The sequence below is a fragment of the Mus pahari genome, chromosome 17 (genome assembly GCF_900095145.1).
Source record: "Mus pahari chromosome 17, PAHARI_EIJ_v1.1, whole genome shotgun sequence".
In the NCBI taxonomy this organism is placed as follows: domain Eukaryota; kingdom Metazoa; phylum Chordata; class Mammalia; order Rodentia; family Muridae; genus Mus; species Mus pahari.
Window position 1 is genome coordinate 40,926,859 of NC_034606.1, and position 20,242 is coordinate 40,947,100.

The following is a 20,242-nucleotide window of genomic DNA, read 5'->3' on the forward strand; positions in this document are numbered from 1 at the left end:
GCTACATTGTTTTCTGGTGACTAGGGACCATGATGAATAATACTGACAGGAATCAGCCACGCTTGGTATACCTTCTCAACTTAGATGTTCCCATGATTCCACAAGCACTATAGTCCCAAGACCACCAATACCCAAGCACTGACAAGGAATTTTAGGGGAGTGGGCAGACAAAATTCCACACGGTACAGCTGGCTGTCCATATTCTAACCATCCCGGAACATAAAGAGGACTGCCCCTCCGGAGGTAAGGAGGGTGAAGAGGAGTGTTAGGCTAGGTCTAGGTGTGCTCCACATGGTGACAACACCGGACAGGAGAGGCACGGTGGACAAATGTGGATCCAATAGATTCTGTTTCTGGCCCTAACAGCTTGAACACAAGAGGCAAGAGATGAGCAGGTATGGGACAAGTATGAGGCAGAGCCCGCAGAGCGCTGCACACCAAGTAACACAAGAGCCAGAGTGCAGAGTCTCAGTCTTTAATCTCAGCAGGTTCTCACACACATGAAACCACACACTCTCAGACGTTCAGATCTTGTTGAAAGCTGCGATGTCGACACTCTGCACCTGTGGATGGAGACAAAGGGTGCTGCTGCTGCAAGGCTGCTGCCCAGGGCAGGGTCATGTTCCACAGTGGATGTGGGGTGGCAGGAGCCAGCATCCCAGGCCCACCTCCCTACCCCTGTGCCCATGCCCACTTACATGCTCCTCAAACTTGGTGATCTCCTCCTCGAGCAAGTCGGTGCCCACTTTGTCATCCTCCACCACACACTGGATCTGCAGCTTCCGGATACCATAGCCAACAGGCACGAGCTTGGAGGCCCCCCAAACTAGCCCGTCCAATTGGATGGAACGCACACAAGTCTCTAGCTGGGCCATGTCAGTCTCGTCATCCCACTGTGAGAGAATGTGGAGTGGGGGTGGGGGGCTGAGTGAGCCATCTCAGAAACCTCTAGAACACCAGGGGAAATAACCACAGCCCCCTAAACTACAGGACACACTTTTGTTTCTTTATAGAGCCCTTGGAAACAATCCCAGGTTTACATGGCCCACCCCACATTTCTGTTCTAATTCAAGATCTTTAAATGTCCACCAAGACCCAGGAGGGTGTGTCAGAGGCTGAGCCTATGGGCCAGCCACTCAACACCCCACCCTCCATCTCCAGCTGTAAGGCTCTGTTCCTAGCCTCCCAGAGGTCTACACGCCACTCACAGGTTTAACATCCAAAAGGATGGAGGATTTGGCCACCAGTGTGGGCTTCTTGGCCTTCTTCTCTGCGTACTGGCGTAGCCTCTCCTCCCGTAGTCGGGCAGCCTCCTTATCTTCCTCTTCCTCATCACTGCCGAACAGGTCGATGTCATTGTCCTCATCGTCCTCTGCTGGTGTGGCTCCTCCCTTCTTGGTTGGGGGCTCCACTTGCCGCATAGGAGAGACATGCTACCACAGAGGGGGGAGGAGGAGGAAGGCTGAGACTCATCCAGCCTCTAAACTCCAGCTAACGGCAGGAAAGCCAGCCCCCGGGAGACAGTCTCAGATCTCAGACTGCCTGGGACAGAAGCCAGGACACGTCCAAAGCTCCTTCCCAAGCGGGAAGACTCACTTGGGTCTGTGGGGCCGTGGCTCGGGGAGTAGGTGAACTCTTCTCCAGAGAGCTCAGCCGGGCCTCCAACTTGGAAATGGCCTGCTGCAAATCTTGCACCACTGTGGGCACAAGAGAGACACACCAGTCAGATAGCTGGGGCTGGGGCTGGAGCCCCACCTGTCAGGCACAAGCCCTCACCGCCTCGAAGGTTCTGGTTCTCCACTTCCAGACTGGTAATCCTCACAATGAGCTCACTGTGGTCTCCACCAGGTCCACTGGAGGCTCCAGGGCCTGAGCTCTGTAAGGAGGAAGCAGCAGCTGCTCTTAGTCCTTTAGCCTGCTTCTAGGACGCCCTTACAGCCACTCAGAAGCAGAGCCCAGACTGAGTTCAAAGTCAGTCTTAATGGGTACCCTGTGGTACTTGGTCAAGGATGTGCTGGAGAAGCAACAAACGAAGGTAAGGGACCACAAGCCACCCTTCCTGCTTAGGGTGAGCAGTGAAGACCTGCTGTCTTCACAAATGGCTGTACACTGTGACCATCTCAGCCAAGTAGAACATATAGGACAGGGGAGCCAAACAGAGAAAGCAACAGGACAGGACTTACAGTCCTAGGGGTGGCCTGGCCCAAGGCCTCAGGGGAGTTGGGCAGCATCACCTTGAGCTAGAAACAGGAGGGAAAGCAATTGAGGGGCTAGAAGGAAGGAGTGTGCAGGTGGTGCCAGCACCTGTGACAGCTCCTGAGCTGGCCCCAGAAGGCTCAGGAAGGAAGGCACAGGGCAGGCTCCCCTTGCAGGACACCCAGGCTTCTGCTTCATGCTCTCAGATGTTAGCTCCACTCACAGGCAGGAAGGTTACATGCAAGTCCTACCTAGCCCAGAGGGCTCTGCTAGGATGTCCTCTGGGGGCAGCCAAGCACTCTCAGTGCCTGCCAGGCAGAATCCACTCCACAGAAGCAAGAGGGAACAGACAGACAGCAAGCACAGGCCTTTGCCAAACATGAGCTACGTGGCCCTTCACCCCAGTGACCCAGTAAGGCAGCATTTGGGCTGACAGTAAACACAACCCTGTTTGTTTTGGTTTTTCAAGGGTTTCTCTGTGTAATGATAGCCCTGGCTGTCCTGGACTCCTTGTAGACCAGGCTGGTCTTGAACTCAAGAGAACTGCCTGCATTTGCCTCCCGAGTGCTGAGATTAAAGGACTGTGCCACCATGGCCGGCTACTTTAACAACAGAGCCTTACAGTATGATTTGGCAGAGCAGGAGGTATCTTTAGTTTCCCTGCAAGCAAGGCCATGCAGTTCAAAAACGACTAGAATATGTGAATGGAGGCTAGGCTGGAAAGCAAGGGCTGTTTCCAAAGCCCCTGGGGGCTTTCCCACTCTACAGCAGGCCTCAGACAAAACAAAGGACCTGGCAAAGGACAGAGCAGCTGAGCCAAGACAGGAAATGGCTGCAGAGCCTGACCCAGCTTTTGGGGGTGGGGGTGAGGGGTGGGGACGCTGAACTCAATGTGCCTGGCCAAGTGCACAAATCTTTTACCCCAAACCACAGAGATCACGAGTTTGGACTTGGGAATGGTAGGATGAGAACAGAAGTCAGGTAGGTCCAAGAAGGGGCCAGGTGTGTGCACAGCCTTTTAGAAAAACTGTTCACTTTTTGACTACCTATAGAATAGTGCCCTAGAAATGGCTGTACTTGAATCTCCAAAGCTTGTAGTGTTAGTTTACACAGTAAGGCAGAATTAATAGATGAACTAAGGCCCTAGACCAGTAATTCTCAACCTGTAGGTCTCAACCCCTTTATGGGATTGAAGAACTACGACCATTAGAAAACAAAGATTTACATTAGATTCATAACAGTAGTATGACAGTTATGAAGTAGCAATGAAAATAATGTTACAGCTGGGAGGCCACCACCCCGTGATAAACTGCATTAAAGGTGCAGTGTTATGAAGACTGAGCTCTGGATGCTCTGTGCACAGCAGCAGGAACCAGACAAAGGGAGGCAGGGATCACCAGACAGGTAAAAAAGATGGAGCAGATTTCCTTCAGCCTTCTGAAGGACCCTGTGGGACACCTTGGCTCTGCTCCATGAGATGCCTTTAAAGATCTGACCCCCAGAACTATAAGATGGCAGATCTGTGTCAGTTTAAGTCACTAGCTGTGTGGGGTGCTGCTGGGACAAATGTGAAGAGGGCAGTGGGCACAGACCTTAAAAGGCAGGAAGCACTGTAGGGAGCTTAGTCCCTGTCTCCAGTGAGATCTTCAGCAGACCTCAAATGTGTGGTGGTCCTCTAGCCTTAGCTTTGCCCAGGGCTGTGACTATACACCTGGCCAGGAAGCTGATACTCCTAAGCCACATGTGGAAGGTGGAACATGCTTTCTTTTTACTACTTAGGGGAGGGAGAAGAGAAACTCCGGGGAGGGAAAAAACAAAAACAAACAAATGAAAAAAAAAAAAAAAAAAAAAACTGGAGCAGAAAGAAGCCAGGGCTGGAGGAAATTCTTTAATACAGTTCCTCATAGAGTACAAAGGAAAAGATAAAGTCAGGAGAGCGAAATGTGGAGGGCAGCCGTGGCTGCCTTGGGAAGAGTGGAAGGTCAGAGAGTAGGTTTATCATACATGAACGTCCACAGCCACCTTGACAGAAGCCAAGAAATGTGATGGGACCAAAAATACCCAGAGGAATCTCCTGCGACGGCACAGACTTCTGTGACAAAGTGTATCTTCAAGGTTCTTGAAATGTTAGTAGTAAACTAAAACACCACTAATTTAAACATACAAACAAACCAAAAAAAAAGGGAGTCAGGAAGAAATATTAAAACAAAAAATCCCCACATTTTCTTAAAGACTAAAGATCTCTTTCTTTTACAAGCAGGAAGGTTGTTAAAACTCCAACCTCAACTGTGCTATTTGGTGAAAACTGTCCCCCAGCGGCCAAATGACCCACAAGGAGCCACTCAGGAGGCCTGGCTGGATTCTGAAATTGTCTGGAACCCCTTCCACATTTCCCTTCCTTGAATAGGAGTGAGTGCCTGCTGCCTATGAGTCTGGTGCCTTACATAGCATGCTTTCAAAAACGGTCAGTTTAGAAGACAAAACAAGAACCTGAACTTGGTTCAGACCCAAGAATCCTTGTAATGGTGGGATGCAGGGTAGGATGCAGGTGCCACAGGGTAAGTAAAGGCTGAGAGGGTGAAGTGCCAAAGGACATGCACTGCCCAAGAAATGCAAACAGGCAGATGCTCAGAACCTCAGAAGGAACACACTCCACTGGTCTTTGGTCCTATTTCAACTTCTGACCTTCAGGATCATTTTGATGATAAATTTGCAGGGTTTTTTTGTTTTTGTTTTTGGTTTTTTTTTGGTTTTTCGAGACATGGTTTCTCTGTGTAGCCTTGGCTGTCCTAGACCAGGCTGGCCTCGAACTCAGAAATCCACCTGCCTCTGCCTCCCAAGTGCTGGGATTAAAGGCGTGTGCTACCACGCCCGGCTAAATTTGCAGTCTTAAGCAGTAAGGTTGTGGTAGACCATTAGCCATCAGAAAAGCTGTTCCAGTACATATGGCCCACTCCAAACAGAGTGAGGTCCAGACTTCTTTGGAGTAAGGGAGTCAGAGCAGATCTGCCTGCTATCTGAAGGGCACACCTTCATCAGGAGTCCAGATGGAGCATATCTGGCCTTGCAGGCCACAGGGTCCCTCCCTAGGACTTAGTCCACGATTATGCTGATTAGCATACGGAACCAAATAATTATCCTCTTTCCAAAGGCCCCACCTAGTCAAGAGGAATAGAGTGGTTTAAGGGATAGGAGGCGCATGCAACTTCAGCAAGGGAGCAAGCAGGAAGGAACAGACTTCCAAGGCATGTGGCAACAATTCACACCCTGCAGAATGACACTGATTAGCCCAGGCAGCCCATGGCAGGCACTGAAGAATAACTAGAGTGAGCTCCAGTATACATGAGACACATGGAAAAGTGGAGAGAGCAAGACCATTTTCCATGATGGTGTGGGCATGGAGGCTTTGGCACTCACATCCCAAGGGCACAGCATCACACCTTGTGCCCAAACTTGCTCCAAAGGCCAAAATGGTCAGCAGTACTAAAGGTTTTTGTTGTTTTTTTAAAGGGGGGGAAAAAAAAAAAACCAAAAAAACCAATCAGACATGCTGTTTGGCCGAGTATGAGCCCATGAGTACGTGGGCCGCGGGTACTCACTCCAGCCAAGGATTTCTGGATGTTCTCTCTGGCTCTTGCAATGTCTCGGAGGATCACGCTGGCACCATTCTCCTGCAGACAGTGCAGAAAGAACCAGGCTTTTTTGTTTTGGTTTTTCAAAAAAAAATTTTTTTTTTAAAACACACACACCAAAAAAAAAAAAAAAAAAAAGCCCCACGCAGAAAAAAAAAAGCCCCAAGAATCCTCAACTCAAAAAGCAAGATCGCACTACAAAGAGGAGGAGTGTATTATACTGAACGAAAGCTCCCAAGACAGTGACAAGCACAAGGGGATGGAGGCCAGGGCCACACACCACCCAGAGACACCTGTCTGCTTGTTGCCCCTAGGTGGCACATGTGTTAGATCAGGAGCCAGCAGCAGAAGCGCCCCAGGAGCCACTTGGCCCTAACAAGTCTCTAGCCCACCCCGTTCCAAGTACAGTCCTCACCTGGCGGGAGCCAGAGGTCACAGGCCCATTCATCTGCTCGTAGAATCTCCTTTCTGCATCGTCATATTTAAACTTGTCAAACCAGACCTTCTCATGCACTAGAAAGTTTGTAGCCATTCTTCTGCTGCGATGGGAGAGAGTGGCTAGGTCAGCATGGTGAGGGTCAACGTCTGGCTTCACCTTCCCCACAAGTTTCAGGCCCCCCCAGCCTGAACACTCTCAACAGGCCAGACGTCAAAAACCAGGCAACTCTGAGGCTATCACATGCTGGGTCAGCTCACAGTCCTGCTTAGGTCATCAACTACCTTGCTGCTCGATGACCACAAACAGTTCTCAATTCAACACCGAACCCCTTCCACACACAGAAGGAAGAGTCAACAGCCCTTCCGACCCAAAGTGGGCTCCCCTACCAGGGCCTGGGTGAGGGGTGATCCCTAGGCAAGTTTTCCAGACCCTGAGTTTTCTAACCATACAATTCAACTATAACCCACACCAGCAGCTGGAGCACAAACGCAGCTCCGCTGGAAGGCCAACAGCCAGCCATACCTACCCTTTAGCCAATCAGATTTGTAAATGAGCAAGCCCACTTTGTTCCCTAAAGTCATTTTCCATAAAAATGTTGTTATCCCAGTATGCAACAGTTTGTCATTCTCTTTCTGTATCTAAGTACTTTTAGTACTTATCTGTTTTAATAAAGATGGTTAAAAGAAAAAAAAAAATCAAGGACACAATAAAAGCTCTGTGAACACCAAGACAAGAGTCCAGCTCACTGCTTCTGCAAGCAATGCCCCACCATGCAGCTCCTAAACCCAGTATGGGAGCTAGGGTATGCAAATGTCCCCAGAGCCCACCCCATCTCACTCTGCCAATTTTCTGCGTGGAAGACCTCAGGCCACCACCAGCCCATTCTAAGTGTCTTACAGGCCTGACACTGCTTCCCTTCCCCAGGACACATTGGTGAACACAGGGTGGGTAGGTGGCAGACAGGACCTCTGGGCCCTTCTGATTCCTCCCTCACCGCCCAGAGTGGTGTCACTTCTCAGGAGACCTGGGACCCTCTACTTCCTTCTCGAACCACTTCTGTCCCTTCTGTGTTTATTCATTACACCTATCTGCTTAAGAGACCACCTCCCATGGCCATATAGTCAACCATTCCTTGGCCTTCAGAGACTAATCTTAGGATTCTACCTGTGTTGGAGCCAAGAGCCCTTGGAGGCTGGGAGCTAGACAGGTTTCTTTCCCCATAGGGAGGCCAAAAAAGGACAAGCACCCTTCAGAGGCTGCCATATCAGACATGTGCTCTTGGATCTAAGGCCCATCCTACCTCAATAGGCATATACCTTGGCTATGAGTATCAAGAGCCATCAGATACCAGAGACCCAGCTACAGGATTTCCCACTCGCCCCGCAGATAATGTCTTCTGTGCCGTGCCCTTTGTCCCCTTTCCCCACCAACACAACTCAGAATCCCATAACCTTCAAGGACAGAGCGAGCACTAATGGTGCTCACGCTAACCCTACACAGAGGAGTATGAGGGACCCCAGCCTAGAGACAGCTGTCTCTATTTTTGTAGCCTAAGTCCATCCCAACACCTGCGGCCATATTTCTCCTACTTGGGTCTCAGGCTGGACACGGATGGGCCAGAACGGGGCGTGGGTCGGTGAGCCAGGGAGGCAGCTTCTAGGCGCCAGGCTATGCGCAGGGCCTCAGCGGCATGGTGGCGACACTCAGCGCTGTCGTAGGTAGGCTTGCTGAGCCAGGGGGCCTCTGCGTCCTTGTGTAGGAAGTACCAGTAGGGCAAGGAGGGAGCAGCCTCCCCGTCGGCCCGTTTTGACCCAGCTCGCTTGTTTCCTACGTTATTGCGGCTCCGACGGTCTCGGCGGCCCCTCCGGGTACCCTCTGCCTGACTGGCTCGCTCTTGCAGGCGCACTTTCCCTGGGGGGTGACCATCAAACAGGGCCTCGTAGAAGCCCCTCTCAGCAGCATCGTACTGGGGCTTCTCCAGCCACACCTCCCGCACCAGTGCCTGCAGGCTGCCCAGAGGAGGCTGGCCATTGGCTGGTGGGCAAGGCTGGCAGGCCAAGGCCAGGTCAGGAGTGACAGCCTGCTGGCCTGTGTCAGGAGTCCCCTGCCTACGGCTCCCCTCTGCAGCCAGCAGCAAGGACTGAGACCACTCCACAAAAGCCCGCTCGGCTTGATCAAAGCAAGACTTGTTGACCCAGACCCCCCAGGTCACATGGTGGCATGCCACATGGCTTCCATGTGTACAGGGCCCCTGAGGGGCCAGAGCAGGCGGCAGGGCTGCCTGAGCAGCTACATCTGCCAGCCTCTGGCGATAGGAGCTTTCTGCCTGGTCGAAGAGTGGCTTGTCCAACCATACGTGGTCAGCCGAGAGGCCCACGAGGGCCAGGTCCGCCTGGCCAAGCCAACTTTTCGGGGAGCGCTTCCTCTTTTTCTGTATCGGCTTCTTGCACTCGTGGCTCTTCCCGGGATCACTCCTGCTGCTGGTGTTTGGGGCCTCTGCCTCGTCAGCGTCCTCTGTGTCCTCCTGGCTGGGCCCGTTCACAGCTGGCACTTCGTCCAGGAGCTGCTGGACAGAGGTGGCGGCGGCTTGTGTGGCCTCCTGCTCGTGGAAGCGCTGCTCGGCTCCCTCATACTTGTGCCTGTCCTCCCAGACGGTCTCCAGCGCACAAGAGGCCTTCCCACTCCTCATCTTCGGGCGCAGCATTAAAAAGCAAGCACAAGAAGGCAGTTGCAACACAGTAGAGGCACCCGCCTCCCTTGCCCGCCTCAGTAGAGCAGGCAAAGGTGGGCAGGGGGGCCTGGGGAAAGGAAAAAGGGCAAGCCACCAAAGGGCCTTCATCAGATGACATGCAAGGGCACAAAAGTCAAATCCACACAAGGGACTTTTTGTGAGTCAAAAGCAGCTTATAAATATATGCACACATCCACACCTTAGTACTATAAATCTTGCCTATGCTATCAAATATGCCCAATAGCTTCAGAAAGGGATCTAAACACCTCCAAACTCACCAGGCACCTTTCCTTAAGGGGCCCCCAGCTAGGGTGCCAGATAAAACGAACAGCTGTCCGCATTAACAATGGACTTTAATAGAAATACGCAGTAGAGGTTTTGCGGCTTTGCTTCTTTGTTTTGTTTTAGTACAAACACATCCTATGAGATGTTCCATGTTCACTTATAGCAAGAGATTACTCATGGCTTATGTGAAATCAAACTCAGCCTGGCTGTGTTTGGTGTATGTGGAGCCTGGCACCTCCTCGAGGTGGCTGATGTTTCTAGTTCTCTGACGACTTGTAACCGCCCTGGTGGATGGAGCACCAGCAAGCAGGGCATCCTGGGAAGTCATCTGCATCTACCTTGGCCATACAACTATGCTACACAGACCAGTGTCCCCTTCCAGAAGTAAAGAGTCTGAGAAAGGGGCTCTATGTCAGCAGCAGAGACGGCATGCCTGTCACCACCCACCACCCGAGATCCTTAATCAAACTGAAGGTGACACTACCTCATTAGGCGGCCAGACTACAACTCCGGATCCATCTAAACCAAAGGGTCATCACGGGACCCTCGGTATCAGGACACTATCTCACTTGCTACTGTAACCAGTGGACAAGACTCTTGCCTCAGGACCCTCTGCTTCCTCCCTAGACATGGTGTTACCTAAAGGGCTACATGCCTTTCTGCTCCCTCAGCAGCAAGTCACCTAGGCAGGACATGCCTTTGCTTCTCCTGAAGCCAGACAGGCTCCAGGCTCTACAAGCCAGCCCGGAAGGCCGCAGGTAAGCGTTCTCAGAGCTGCCTTGCCCTACAAGGGTAACCCTATCAAGATTCTTGTAGTCTGGACTCATCTAATGTTTGAGGACTAAGGGTACAGGTGCTGCTGCTCTCATGCCTCTTCTGTGGCACCTCTCGGGTCATCTGCTGGGCATCCACAAAGTGAGGATACCATTCAGTTGGACAGCAACCCTTCACATCACTGTCTAGGTAGGGCCTTTCCCTAATACACCCGACAAAGCAGGTGACTGAAGAGTGTCAGCTAAACCTCACCTATGTGGAGGACCTCAGAAAACTCTTCCTGTCTTACCCAGAAGTCTACCTCTAAGTGAGAGCTAAAGTTCTTAGTGCAATCCACCCAAGCTCTCTCACTGTGAGGAGCAGGGACCAGGAGCCACAGAGGCCCAATGTAGAGAGGTCTCTAGGCCACCCCCTCACTTACCAAGGCCAAGTAGCAGGGGCAGGGACAGGGGCAGAGGGGGAATTCCAGGAGGCAGAGCATTGTGACATCACCCACTGTCACCAAGGGGCAGTATATGCCATCACAGCAGGGCATGACCGGCTCAGTCTCCGAGGCTGCTGTTCTCACGGAGTACTTATTACAGGTCTAGGTTTATCCCCACTCCCTTCAGCAATGCCCACTAACCTGCCCCCCAACTTATGACTAGGAACCCTCCTGTAGCTGCTTACAATGCTTCCCACCCAACCCCACTTCGGGGCGGGACAGGGTCACAGAAACTAGGTACTTCCTCAGGACACAGCTTCTCCATAGGGCAGAGAGTGTTAAGTGCTGACCTGCTTGATGCCAGGGCCACAGAGCTACCCACTTGCCACTAGAACAAGCTAACCACACCACCGCCCTGTTCCAGCAAGCTCAACTCTGCACAGGTATGCCTCCCGAAGGCAAGGCGATGGCTGGGGGCTCCTTGGCTCAGGTGAAGGGGAGATACAGGGCGCTATGCGGGCGTACTTACTTTTGCTTTGGCCTCCTAGGACAGCATGAAGGAAAAGCAGCAAGGTTAGAGCGGTGGGAAAGGCCACCCATGCCAGACAGCAGCTTGGGCAGCCTTTTAGAAACTGCTTGTCAAGATGGCATGGCAACACAAGATTAAATGGTAGTATATATCACCACCAAATCCCAGGTGGCTGCCTAAGTCCTCCAACTTGAGAGGCAGCACCCTTCCATTAGCCCTTGATATTTAGCTCTCAGGGTTCCTATTATCTAAGAGACAAGCAGAAACCACCACGAAGCTGCCTGCTCCCACCCTCTTCTAAGCTCCCATCTGCATCAAGGTGAGCTCGCACCTACAGGTGCTCCCTTAGCTGTGAAAGAAACCCAGCCTCTCTCCTTCACTGACAGGGCTTTGGGACCAAGTGCTTCAGGTCCACACAGCTCCAAGCTGTGGGTCTCTGCTGCCACCAGGGCCCACGCTGAATGATACCACCTCTGTGTTGGGGACAGAGACCAAGTAGACAGGGGTGCCGTCCTAAGACATTGGTAGTAGTAGTACAAGCAGCAAAGGCTCCCAAGGGAGAGACAAGGTCTTCCTTCCCCAGCCTGCTTTCCCCACAGATACACAACAGGCTGAGAACTTTAGCCAGTTTGCACCCAGACTTTGGCACACCTGAACTCCATGGCTTCCCTGGATGACACACATACACATACACACATGCAAACCTGCAGCTGTCCAGGAAAAGCCAGTCTGGAAACAAGTAGCAGTGAGTGTCTCAAACCCCCACAGGGCAAGCTTGTCTGTCCCCACATCCCTACACAGGGCTGGCCACCTTCTTCCTGAGGCTTTAATCTAGGCAATAGCAGGAACATGCTGAAGAGACTGAAGTACCAGAGAGAAAGCAAGCTTCCAGACAAGCAGGCTCAGCGTATCAAAGGACCTAGAGAGAAGTGGCCTAAACAGGCCTCGCCCTGCTCCCAGTCATAGGCTGGACTACATGATACAAGACCTAAGGACCTGGTCAGCTACCAAACTCATGCCTGAGCTCTGGGGACCCTGGGGGCAGTGCAGGCAGCTCAAGTGTCAGACAAGGCCTGATGGGTCTTAGGTCCTGAGCTACAACACAGCCAGGCGTGGCCATGTAGCCCAGCACCCAGACCTAGCCTCCTCCACTCACAAGAAGCTTGTACTAGCTAACTGCAGCCTCTGAGGGCTGAGTTACCACTGCTCTGTAAAGAAGCGCACAGGTGTTCCGGACTCTCACAACTCCTACCAATCTGGGCCAGGCAGAAGCCTCTGTCAAGGGTACTTCTGGCTTGGGAACTGGACCCCGAGGAAGATGAGATAGGTTATGTCACAGCTGTGCCCAATCAAAGTAGCAAACATCTGGAGGATTCCGTGGGCCAGGAATAAAAAAGTCCACAGAAAAGCTGGCTTTCTGAGCCCTGAGCCCATACCTTCTGTCCTCTGGACATTCGGAGGTAGCATGTCACCTCCCTCAGTCTTGACGGTGATGGGCTCCCAGTACTGTCTGTCCTCAACAGTAGACATGAGCAAGGTAGGTAGGGAACGGGTCTGCCACAAAGTTCAACTTGCATCCCTTCACGCTCATAGCAACATCCTCTGGGCTCACCTGGCCTGAGTCTGTGAACAGCTGCTGCCCACGGGGGGCTTTTTATGTGTCTGGTGTTCAAAGGGGCAGCTGGTAGCACTCGGAATACAAAGAGGACTCACGAGCTTTTTAGTCACAACAGCCACGCACTGGGAGAGCCACACTGCAGCTTATGTTGGCACAGGAGTGGTATCTTGGTCTTTTTTTCCCCATGGGTTAGTAGATTCTCCTCTTCAAGCTCCCACCCTGCTTTTCTGCCTCTGGAATATCCCAGTCCTACTCAGAAACACTGGCCTGGGCTGGAGAGATGGCTCAGTGGTTAAGAGCACTGACTGCTCTTGCAAAGGTCCTGAGTTCAAATCCCAGCAACCACATGGTGGCTCACAACCACCTGTAATGAAATCTGGCGCCCTCTTCTGGAGTGTCTGAAGACAGCAACAGTGTACTTAAATATAATAAATAAATATTAAAAAAAAAAAAAAAAAACCACTGGCCTGAGCTGTCTGCCCACTCAGAGACCCAGATGCTAATGCTGTCACTCCAGTCTAAACCCACGCAGCCCCAATCTCCTTACCCCTAAATGCTATTGTTTGTTGGCTCTATTTCTGTTCCAGCAGAGGGTACCTTGACCTGGCAACCGGTCTTGGGACTCTGCTAGACAGCTTGCTTTCTCGGCTCTTCCTTTACACCTGATAATATCTGGACAGTATCTCACACTTAAGGGGGGGTGGGGGTGTTGGTTGTGTGTCATCTTAGACACAGGAAGGAGAACGAAAGCTCTGATTGGTAGAACCACCCAAATCTGCTGAGTCAAGCGATGTGTGGAGCTGGAGACCAAAGCATGCTCCAGCACCTGTATTTCGTGCGAATGTTTCAATGACTCCAACCTTCAACAAGCACACAGCATCTTAGATCCCTGGCTCAGAAGAAATGTTCAAGGAAAGAATTTCCTACCTGCATCCCCCAAGTGTCACTCTTGCTGACTATCAAACCCTCTCAAGCACTTCTGCTTCATCTGTACTATGCCCGGACAACCCTGCAGCAGCCTCCTCCCGAGAGGGCAGAAAGCCATGCAGAGCAAATCCCAGGCAACCAAGTCTAAATGGTTCCCTCTGCCAACTCTCCAACTGTCTGCTGAGTTCTCCTCCCACAGTCCGAGAGAAGGTTCATGATGAACTGGCCATCACAGAGCCTGGGAAGGGGCCTCCTTGTCCCTTTGACTTCTTCCTCTTGACTCAGTTGCCCCCACGGGATTGGCTTAGGGGGCACTCGATGGTCCTGTCACATCCGTCCTTTGCTTCATCCACGAGAATCCGCCTGAGATAAGACCCAGTTATCCCCGAAGTGACAGGGCCAATTCAGAAGCATCCTTGGGAGTAGCACCCCAACATTAGCTTCACCGAGTTCTTTTGCTGCAGGGTAGCCGTTCACTCTAGAAAACCATGATGCCCGGAGAGAGTGCTCACGTATTAGAAAAGGGGCGACCGTACCCTTCAACGCCCCTTTCCCAAGAAAGCTGCCCAGATCATCTTATTCAAATCAGTAAGTTACTTCTGAGCCAATCCACACCACATGCCCCTTTTCCTAGCCTGTGTTCGTGGACCGTATAAGTTCCACCAGTCAGCACCCGAAGCAACCTCCCTCTATGCCTAGAGCTCCGTACGCCCTCGGTGCTTAACCGCAAAGACCTAGGGCGTTGGCAAGAGCTGGGCCCCCAAAGTTCCTGAGCCCGACCGACCGCAGGCAACCGTGTCACTCAAGGCCGGGCCGTGCCGTGCTGAGCCGAGCCGCCGCGCGGCCAGCCTGAAGCAGAGCTCGGGAATCTGGCAACCATGTGGCCAGCGGCCCGCCTCCACACAGGCCCAGACGCCCGCCCGCAGCCCGCACCGACCCACCGGAGCCAACCCTAACGGCGCGGGGCCCGGGCCCTTCAGGCCTTTGCCGCACGTGCGCTCCTTGAGGCGGGGCCCGCGGTACTCACAAGCCAGCCAAGGACGCAGCAACCAAAAGCTGGGACTGCGAGCTCAGGACTGCAAAGGAGAGGGAGGGCGACCGCGCAGCTCCCGGAAAACGCAGCGGCACAGACCACGAACGGCGCGGCGGGGGTCCCAACCCTGGGCACGCGCTGCCTTCCCCTCAGAGCATGCATCGCGATGCATGCAGGAACCACCATGGTAGAAGCAAGGCGAGAACTACCTCGAGAGCCGCACTTCACCTAAAGAGTTGTCGCTAGGAGCGGAGAACCGGATCTCCCAACACGCTGTACCCCTTCTCAGCTCGAAGAGTGGACCCGTCCGACGAGGGCGGGACGGATTGAAGCTGCTGTGCGCACGCGCTGGTGACGCGCCTAAGGCCAGACTGTGCGCAGGCGCCACGAGGCGGAGGGGCGGGCCTTGCCGGCCCATGCAGGCAAGGCTGGCGAGACAAAAGGGAGGGACCCGGGCAGCCCCGCCCCCGACCCCGCCCCGAGCGGCTCGCGCGGGGTGTCAGGCTCGCTTTCCCGGGTGGTCCCTGGCGCCGACGCCATGTACCCCGCGAGCCCTCCGACCGGCCCAGCCCTACACCCAGTCCCTCATCGCGCTCGTCTTCCCCCGCCACGGTGCCTTGCTGAGCCGCCGCGATCGCCGGCGCCCGGTCCGGGTTCCACGGCGCGCCCGCCGCCGCCCCCAGCGTCCGGGCCGCGGCCCCGGGTGGCCGTGAAGATGACTTTCCGCAAGGCCTACTCAATCAAAGACAAGCTGCAAGCCATCGAGCGCGTCAAGGGCGGTGAGCGGCAGGCCAGCGTGTGCCGCGACTTCGGCGTGCCAGGCGGCACTCTGCGCGGCTGGCTCAAGGACGAGCCCAAGCTGCGCTGGTTTTTGGACCAGCTAGGTGGAGAAGTGGGCACGCAGCGCAAGAAGATGCGTCTGGCCAACGAGGAGGAGATCGACCGCGCCGTCTACTCATGGTTCCTCACCTTGCGCCAGCACGGTGTGCCGCTGTCTGGGCCAGTTATCCAAGCGCAGGCTGAGGCCTTTGCTCGCCAGATCTACGGCCCCGAGTGTACCTTCAAGGCTAGCCACGGCTGGTTCTGGCGCTGGCAGAAGCGCCATGGCATCTCTAGCCAGCGCATCTATGGTGAGGCTGAGCCACCGGTCGCAGGCCCCGCGCCTGTCAAAGAGGAGCCCGCGCAGCCACCGGGCGCAGGTCTCCTACCTGACGGCGCGCCAGCCACTCTACCCGACTCCGAGGGCGGCTATGAAGACGAGCAGATCTACAATGCTAACGTTACTGGTCTCTATTGGAGGTTACTTCCGGAGCAGGCCTCAACTCCGGGCACTGGGGACTCCAGAGAGCCTGGTGGGTGCAGCCGACGCTGGCGCAGCGACCGAGTGACAGTACTGCTGGCCGCCAACCTGACGGGCAGCCACAAGCTGAAACCTCTAGTCATCGGACAGCTACCGGACCCACCCAGCCTGCGTCACCACAACCAGGACAAGTTCCCGGCCTCCTACCGCTACAGTCCGGATGCTTGGCTCAGTCGCCCGCTTCTTCGGGGCTGGTTCTTCGAGGAATTCGTCCCTGGCGTCAAGCGCTACCTGCGCCGAAGCTGCCTGCAACAGAAAGCTGTGCTGTTGGTGGCCCATCCACCCTGTCCGAGTTGGGCCACTAGCATGCCTGCCCTGGAGGAGAGCGAGGAGACTCCCAGGCAGTGCCAACCTGAGCTCCTTGGGTCCCCAGAGGAACTTCAAACACCTGATGGTGCAGTTCGAGTGCTCTTCTTATCCAAGGGCACCAGCCGAGCACACATCCCTGCACCGTTGGAGCACGGCGTAGTGGCGGCCTTCAAACATTTGTACAAACGTGAACTCCTGAGGCTTGCTGTGTCTTGTGCCAGTGGCTCCCCTCTGGACTTCATGAGAAGCTTCGTTCTCAAGGACATGCTGTACCTGGCCGGCCTCTCTTGGGACTTGGTCCAGGCAGGAAGCATAGAGCGCTGCTGGCTGCTGGGTCTGCGAGCAGCCTTTGAGCCTGGGCAGCAGCCAGCCCACCAGGTAGAGGAGGCTGCCGAACACAGCAGGGTGCTCAGTGACCTCACACATCTGGCAGCTCTGGCTTACAAGCGCCTGGCACCTGAAGAGGTGGCCGAGTGGCTACACCTGGATGATGATGGAGGCCTCCCCCAGGGCTGCAGAGAAGAGGTGGCCCCCGCGGCTCCTCCATCCCCCGCTAGCCTGCCCTCTAGCGTAGGGGCTGGAGAGGAGGAGGTGGAGGCCACAGAACCAGGAGGAGTGTTAGTACCTACTGCTGGGGAAGCTGTCTGGGGACTAGAGACAGCTCTGAGGTGGCTGGAGAGCCAGGATCCCAGAGAAGTGGGGCCGCTGAGGCTTGTGCAGCTACGATCCCTCATTACCATGGCACGGAGGCTTGGGGGCATTGGCCCCTCAGCTGCAGCTTCCGGTGATGGTGTGTGACTACCTTGGCCCAGTGGCCTTTTTCCTGCCGCACTGGGAGAGAGGGGGCATATACAGTCTGCCATCTTCCACCTTTTTTCCCCCGGTAGTCCACTGTACAGGTCCAGGGATGCAAGCCCAGCCCAGCTTGGAGGAGTTCTATAAGTAAAGGATGGACTGCCCCATGATCCACAGGGTCCTGGGGAAGTGGCTAAAAGAAGCAAATGTTCTTCCCCAGGTAGGCACATGTGGGCACATAAGCACAGCACCTACTGGAGAACAGTTGACTGTACTTCCATTCTGGCCCCTATGGGGCACACACACACACACACACACCTACCTGCCTCCGTGTGCACTGCCTGAGGCTGCTGCTGACTCATCGACTCCCCTGGTGCTACCTGGTCTCATCTCAGTGGGGAAGCATTTGGTTCTTGGTTTTGTTTTAAAAACACATTAAACCTGTTTGGAAAGATGCTCTTCCTGGGGAACCATGAGCACTGACTGGCAGGGTGAGGCGGTCTCTGGGGCTCTCTTGCCCTTGCTCTGATAACTGCAGGTCCTTATGGTGCTAGATCAAAGCCCAGGCTAGGCTCCATCCAGTCCCTGGCCTGAGGCGGTGCACTCACAAGAGAGTGGGAAGCGGGGAAATGGAAGCCCAGTGCCTGGTGAGGTTTTGGATGCAGCAGAGTATAGCAAATTCTGTTCTTCTTGGATTTTTTTAGTCCCCCTCCCCACCCCACCCCTTTAAAAACTCCATTCTGGATAGGTCTTCTATTTATGAGGTTGGCATAATGGCTCAATGGGCAGGACAAACCACAAATCACTTTGTCTAGCTCCAGGGCAATCTGACCTACCTGGAAACAAGTCATAGCCTTTGCAACCTCTGGGAACTCTGCAGTGCCTTAGAGTCAACCCCTAACCCCATGGGCTCTTCCTGCACCAGCCTTCTCCAGGAGCTATTGCTGCATAGCTCAGGTTGAAGGAGAAAAGGCCCAAAGGAATGTCCACATTTTGGATCTGCTGCTCTGTCCAGCTGTGGCTTCAGATGACTGCCGGCCGTCTGGAGCTAAGGCACCTGAGTCTTAAGGAGAGCCACTGTCTTTGCAGGAATACCGTCCAGAGCCCTTGTCCCGGTCCTCTCTCCTCATCTTCACGTCTCCTAGTCGGAGCCTTGCAAACATGAAGTGGAGAAAGGCAGGGGACGTAACAGCTTGGCAATGGGCAGAGCCTTGAGTGACATATCCAAAAGTGATTTCCATGGAGGCCCAAGAATACAGTTCCTTGGAGCCACGACTACATCCCAGTCAAAAATCTGCATAAATATCAAAAGCTGAGGGAAAGCAAGGAGCAACGGAACTGGGGCTCAGGTAGCAGACTCCTATCTATGCACACTAAGGACCATCTGACCACCTAAGAACCCAGCCTCCCCAATGAAGACCTAGAGAACCTTGGGCAATCGTGGCTGGCAGGGGTCTCCAGCACTAGCTACTTGGCTGGGTTTTCAAAAGTCTAATGTGTTTATACCAGCAGCCTCCATGTCAGCCAGGCACCCAGGTTAGGAGCTACTATCCAGCTTTGACAGCCCTGCTTTCAAATCTGCAGAGCCAGATCTGGGCCTTGGATGTACACTCAAGGCTGGGTAGCTTCTAGTAGCTCTTCAGCCTAGGCTACATGTACTGCTCTTTTGGAGAGGTTTCTATCTGGCCTGGGCTCAGGTAGAAAGGAGTTGGCAGAAACTAGGGCTCAGGAGTAAGACCCCTCTCACCAGCCTCTCTAACTGTCCCAGCCCCTTTCACCCAGGCCTAGGAGGCCCCGGAGGTGATGATCTCATATTGCTGCTGCCTTATAAACAAGCAAGCGCGGCCTGGCTGAGTGACAGGGTTCCTGTCAGGTTTGTGTCCGTGTACTATTATTAACCGGGTTAGGGAGATGCCCATGAGGAGGCTCAAAGGTGTCATCTCAGGCTAGGGACGTAGTGCCGTGGTAGGGTGCTTGCCTAGGATGCCAAAGGCCCTAGGTTCAAACAACTGCACTATAAAAAGAAAAGTACACTTAGAAACATTCCGGTGTTCTTTATATACTATAGGCGGGGGTTCAGGTAGCTGCATCCTGGTTGTGGAAGAGGCTACTTTGCCCAGGTTGTCTGACAAATGTCCCAGCAGGGAGTCCTATAGCTCTGAGGCTTACAGTGCCCAACAGCCCAGTGCACAGAGGTCTCAGCCTCCATGGCAGTTCAGCTTTCTGTACTCAGTGTCTGATGGGGCTCCACAGGGGCTCATGGCCGCTCAGGAGAACCTTACACTGTCACTGTATGTGTGTGTGTGTGTGTGTGTGTGTGTGTGTGTGTGTGTGTGTGTGTGTGTGTGTATTCCCATTGGTGGTGTACCACGGCTCCCTGTGGGCACCGAGCTGCATGAACTAATAAGGAGGTTGAAACTGTAACTCCCTTCTTCAGCAGTCGTTGCCACCTACTATGTACCAGGCATCACACAGGAAACCCCAGTTCACTTGCCCCTAGAGCTCTGCCTGTTCCCCAAAGTGTGGTGATCCTTTAGCTTGGGAAGTACAGGCAGCCTGTTCTGCTAGGTTCTACCTTGGATTCATCAACAGATTGTCTGGAGAAAGCACCCAGCACAGAAAGATGGGGAGCGTGGGCTTTGTTGGAGCCACCAGCAGTAGGAGGTTGAGCCCTTTACACTCCCTAGTTAGGATTGCCTGTGGGAAGCCCAACTGCGACCTGGCCCACAACTTAGCCTCTTCTGAATGCATCCACAAGGGCATCTTGGCACCAGCCAGCAGCTGTCCTCCAGAGGACCTTGGGCTTGTGGGCTTCCTGTCCTATTGGAGGGCCCTCTCTCTGACACTCAACCTTGCTCACAGCTGAGTTCACCTGGCCACGTGTAATAAAGATAAAACAGGTCGACTTCATTTTAGCTTCCCTGTTTTAGTCTTATTTTTGTGACTGGGTCTAATGCTTGCATCTGGAACACTCCATAGGATGGGGGTTGGAGGAGTGCATTAAAGTGGGACAATAGTGATTAAAGAGAACACCATGAGCACCTACCAGTTTTTACCTCGGAAAGCAGCGTACAGCAGGAAGAGGCCTCATGATAGTCACAGTTGTATGGCCCCAAAGCTGCTCCTCTGAGTAGTCAACAGGCTGCCACCAGTGAACCTAAGACAATGTGCTCTAGACCGCCCAATGAAG

General features: G+C 53.8%; 2 protein-coding genes across 11 annotated transcripts; one reads left to right on the top strand and one right to left on the bottom strand.

The window, feature by feature from the left end:
* Nucleotides 1-458: 458 nt before the first annotated feature.
* On the bottom strand, nucleotides 459-14,653 carry Eef1d (eukaryotic translation elongation factor 1 delta). Of its 10 annotated transcripts, XM_029548186.1 has the most exons (11): nucleotides 14,583-14,643; nucleotides 11,011-11,025; nucleotides 7,857-8,956; nucleotides 6,244-6,367; nucleotides 5,796-5,867; nucleotides 2,184-2,240; nucleotides 1,777-1,876; nucleotides 1,597-1,697; nucleotides 1,209-1,433; nucleotides 699-893; nucleotides 460-563 (listed from the first exon to the last, which is right to left on the bottom strand). In XM_029548186.1, the coding sequence occupies exons 3-11, from the start codon at nucleotides 8,954-8,956 to the stop codon at nucleotides 525-527; spliced, it is 2,013 nt and encodes a 670-aa protein (XP_029404046.1). In that variant the 5' UTR covers nucleotides 11,011-11,025; nucleotides 14,583-14,643; the 3' UTR covers nucleotides 460-524. The 10 variants fall into 10 exon arrangements, with proteins under 10 accessions (XP_021072169.1, XP_029404046.1, XP_021072167.1 ...); XM_021216508.2 differs by lacking the exon at nucleotides 2,184-2,240 and having other exon boundaries at nucleotides 14,583-14,641; XM_029548187.1 differs by lacking the exons at nucleotides 7,857-8,956; nucleotides 11,011-11,025 and having other exon boundaries at nucleotides 14,583-14,653.
* A 448-nt stretch (nucleotides 14,654-15,101) lies between these two features.
* On the top strand, nucleotides 15,102-17,511 carry Tigd5 (tigger transposable element derived 5). The gene has a single exon (XM_021217135.2). It carries the CDS (start codon nucleotides 15,127-15,129, stop codon nucleotides 17,053-17,055), a length of 1,929 nt encoding a protein of 642 aa, XP_021072794.1. The 5' UTR covers nucleotides 15,102-15,126; the 3' UTR covers nucleotides 17,056-17,511.
* The last annotated feature ends 2,731 nt before the right edge of the window (nucleotides 17,512-20,242 follow it).

Excerpts from the sequence above, each read along its gene's own strand:
- Eef1d (XM_029548181.1), bottom strand. The coding sequence starts at position 9,106 with ATGAAGGCCCTTTGGTGGCTTGCCCTTTTTCCTTTCCCCAGGCCCCCC. Across the intron at positions 1,434-1,596 it reads CCACGGCCCCACAGACCCAA|CATGTCTCTCCTATGCGGCA; the intron begins GTGAGTCTTCCC and ends CCTCTGTGGTAG. Across the intron at positions 894-1,208 it reads TCCTTTTGGATGTTAAACCT|TGGGATGACGAGACTGACAT; the intron begins GTGAGTGGCGTG and ends ATTCTCTCACAG.
- Tigd5 (XM_021217135.2), top strand. The coding sequence starts at position 15,127 with ATGTACCCCGCGAGCCCTCCGACCGGCCCAGCCCTACACCCAGTCCCT.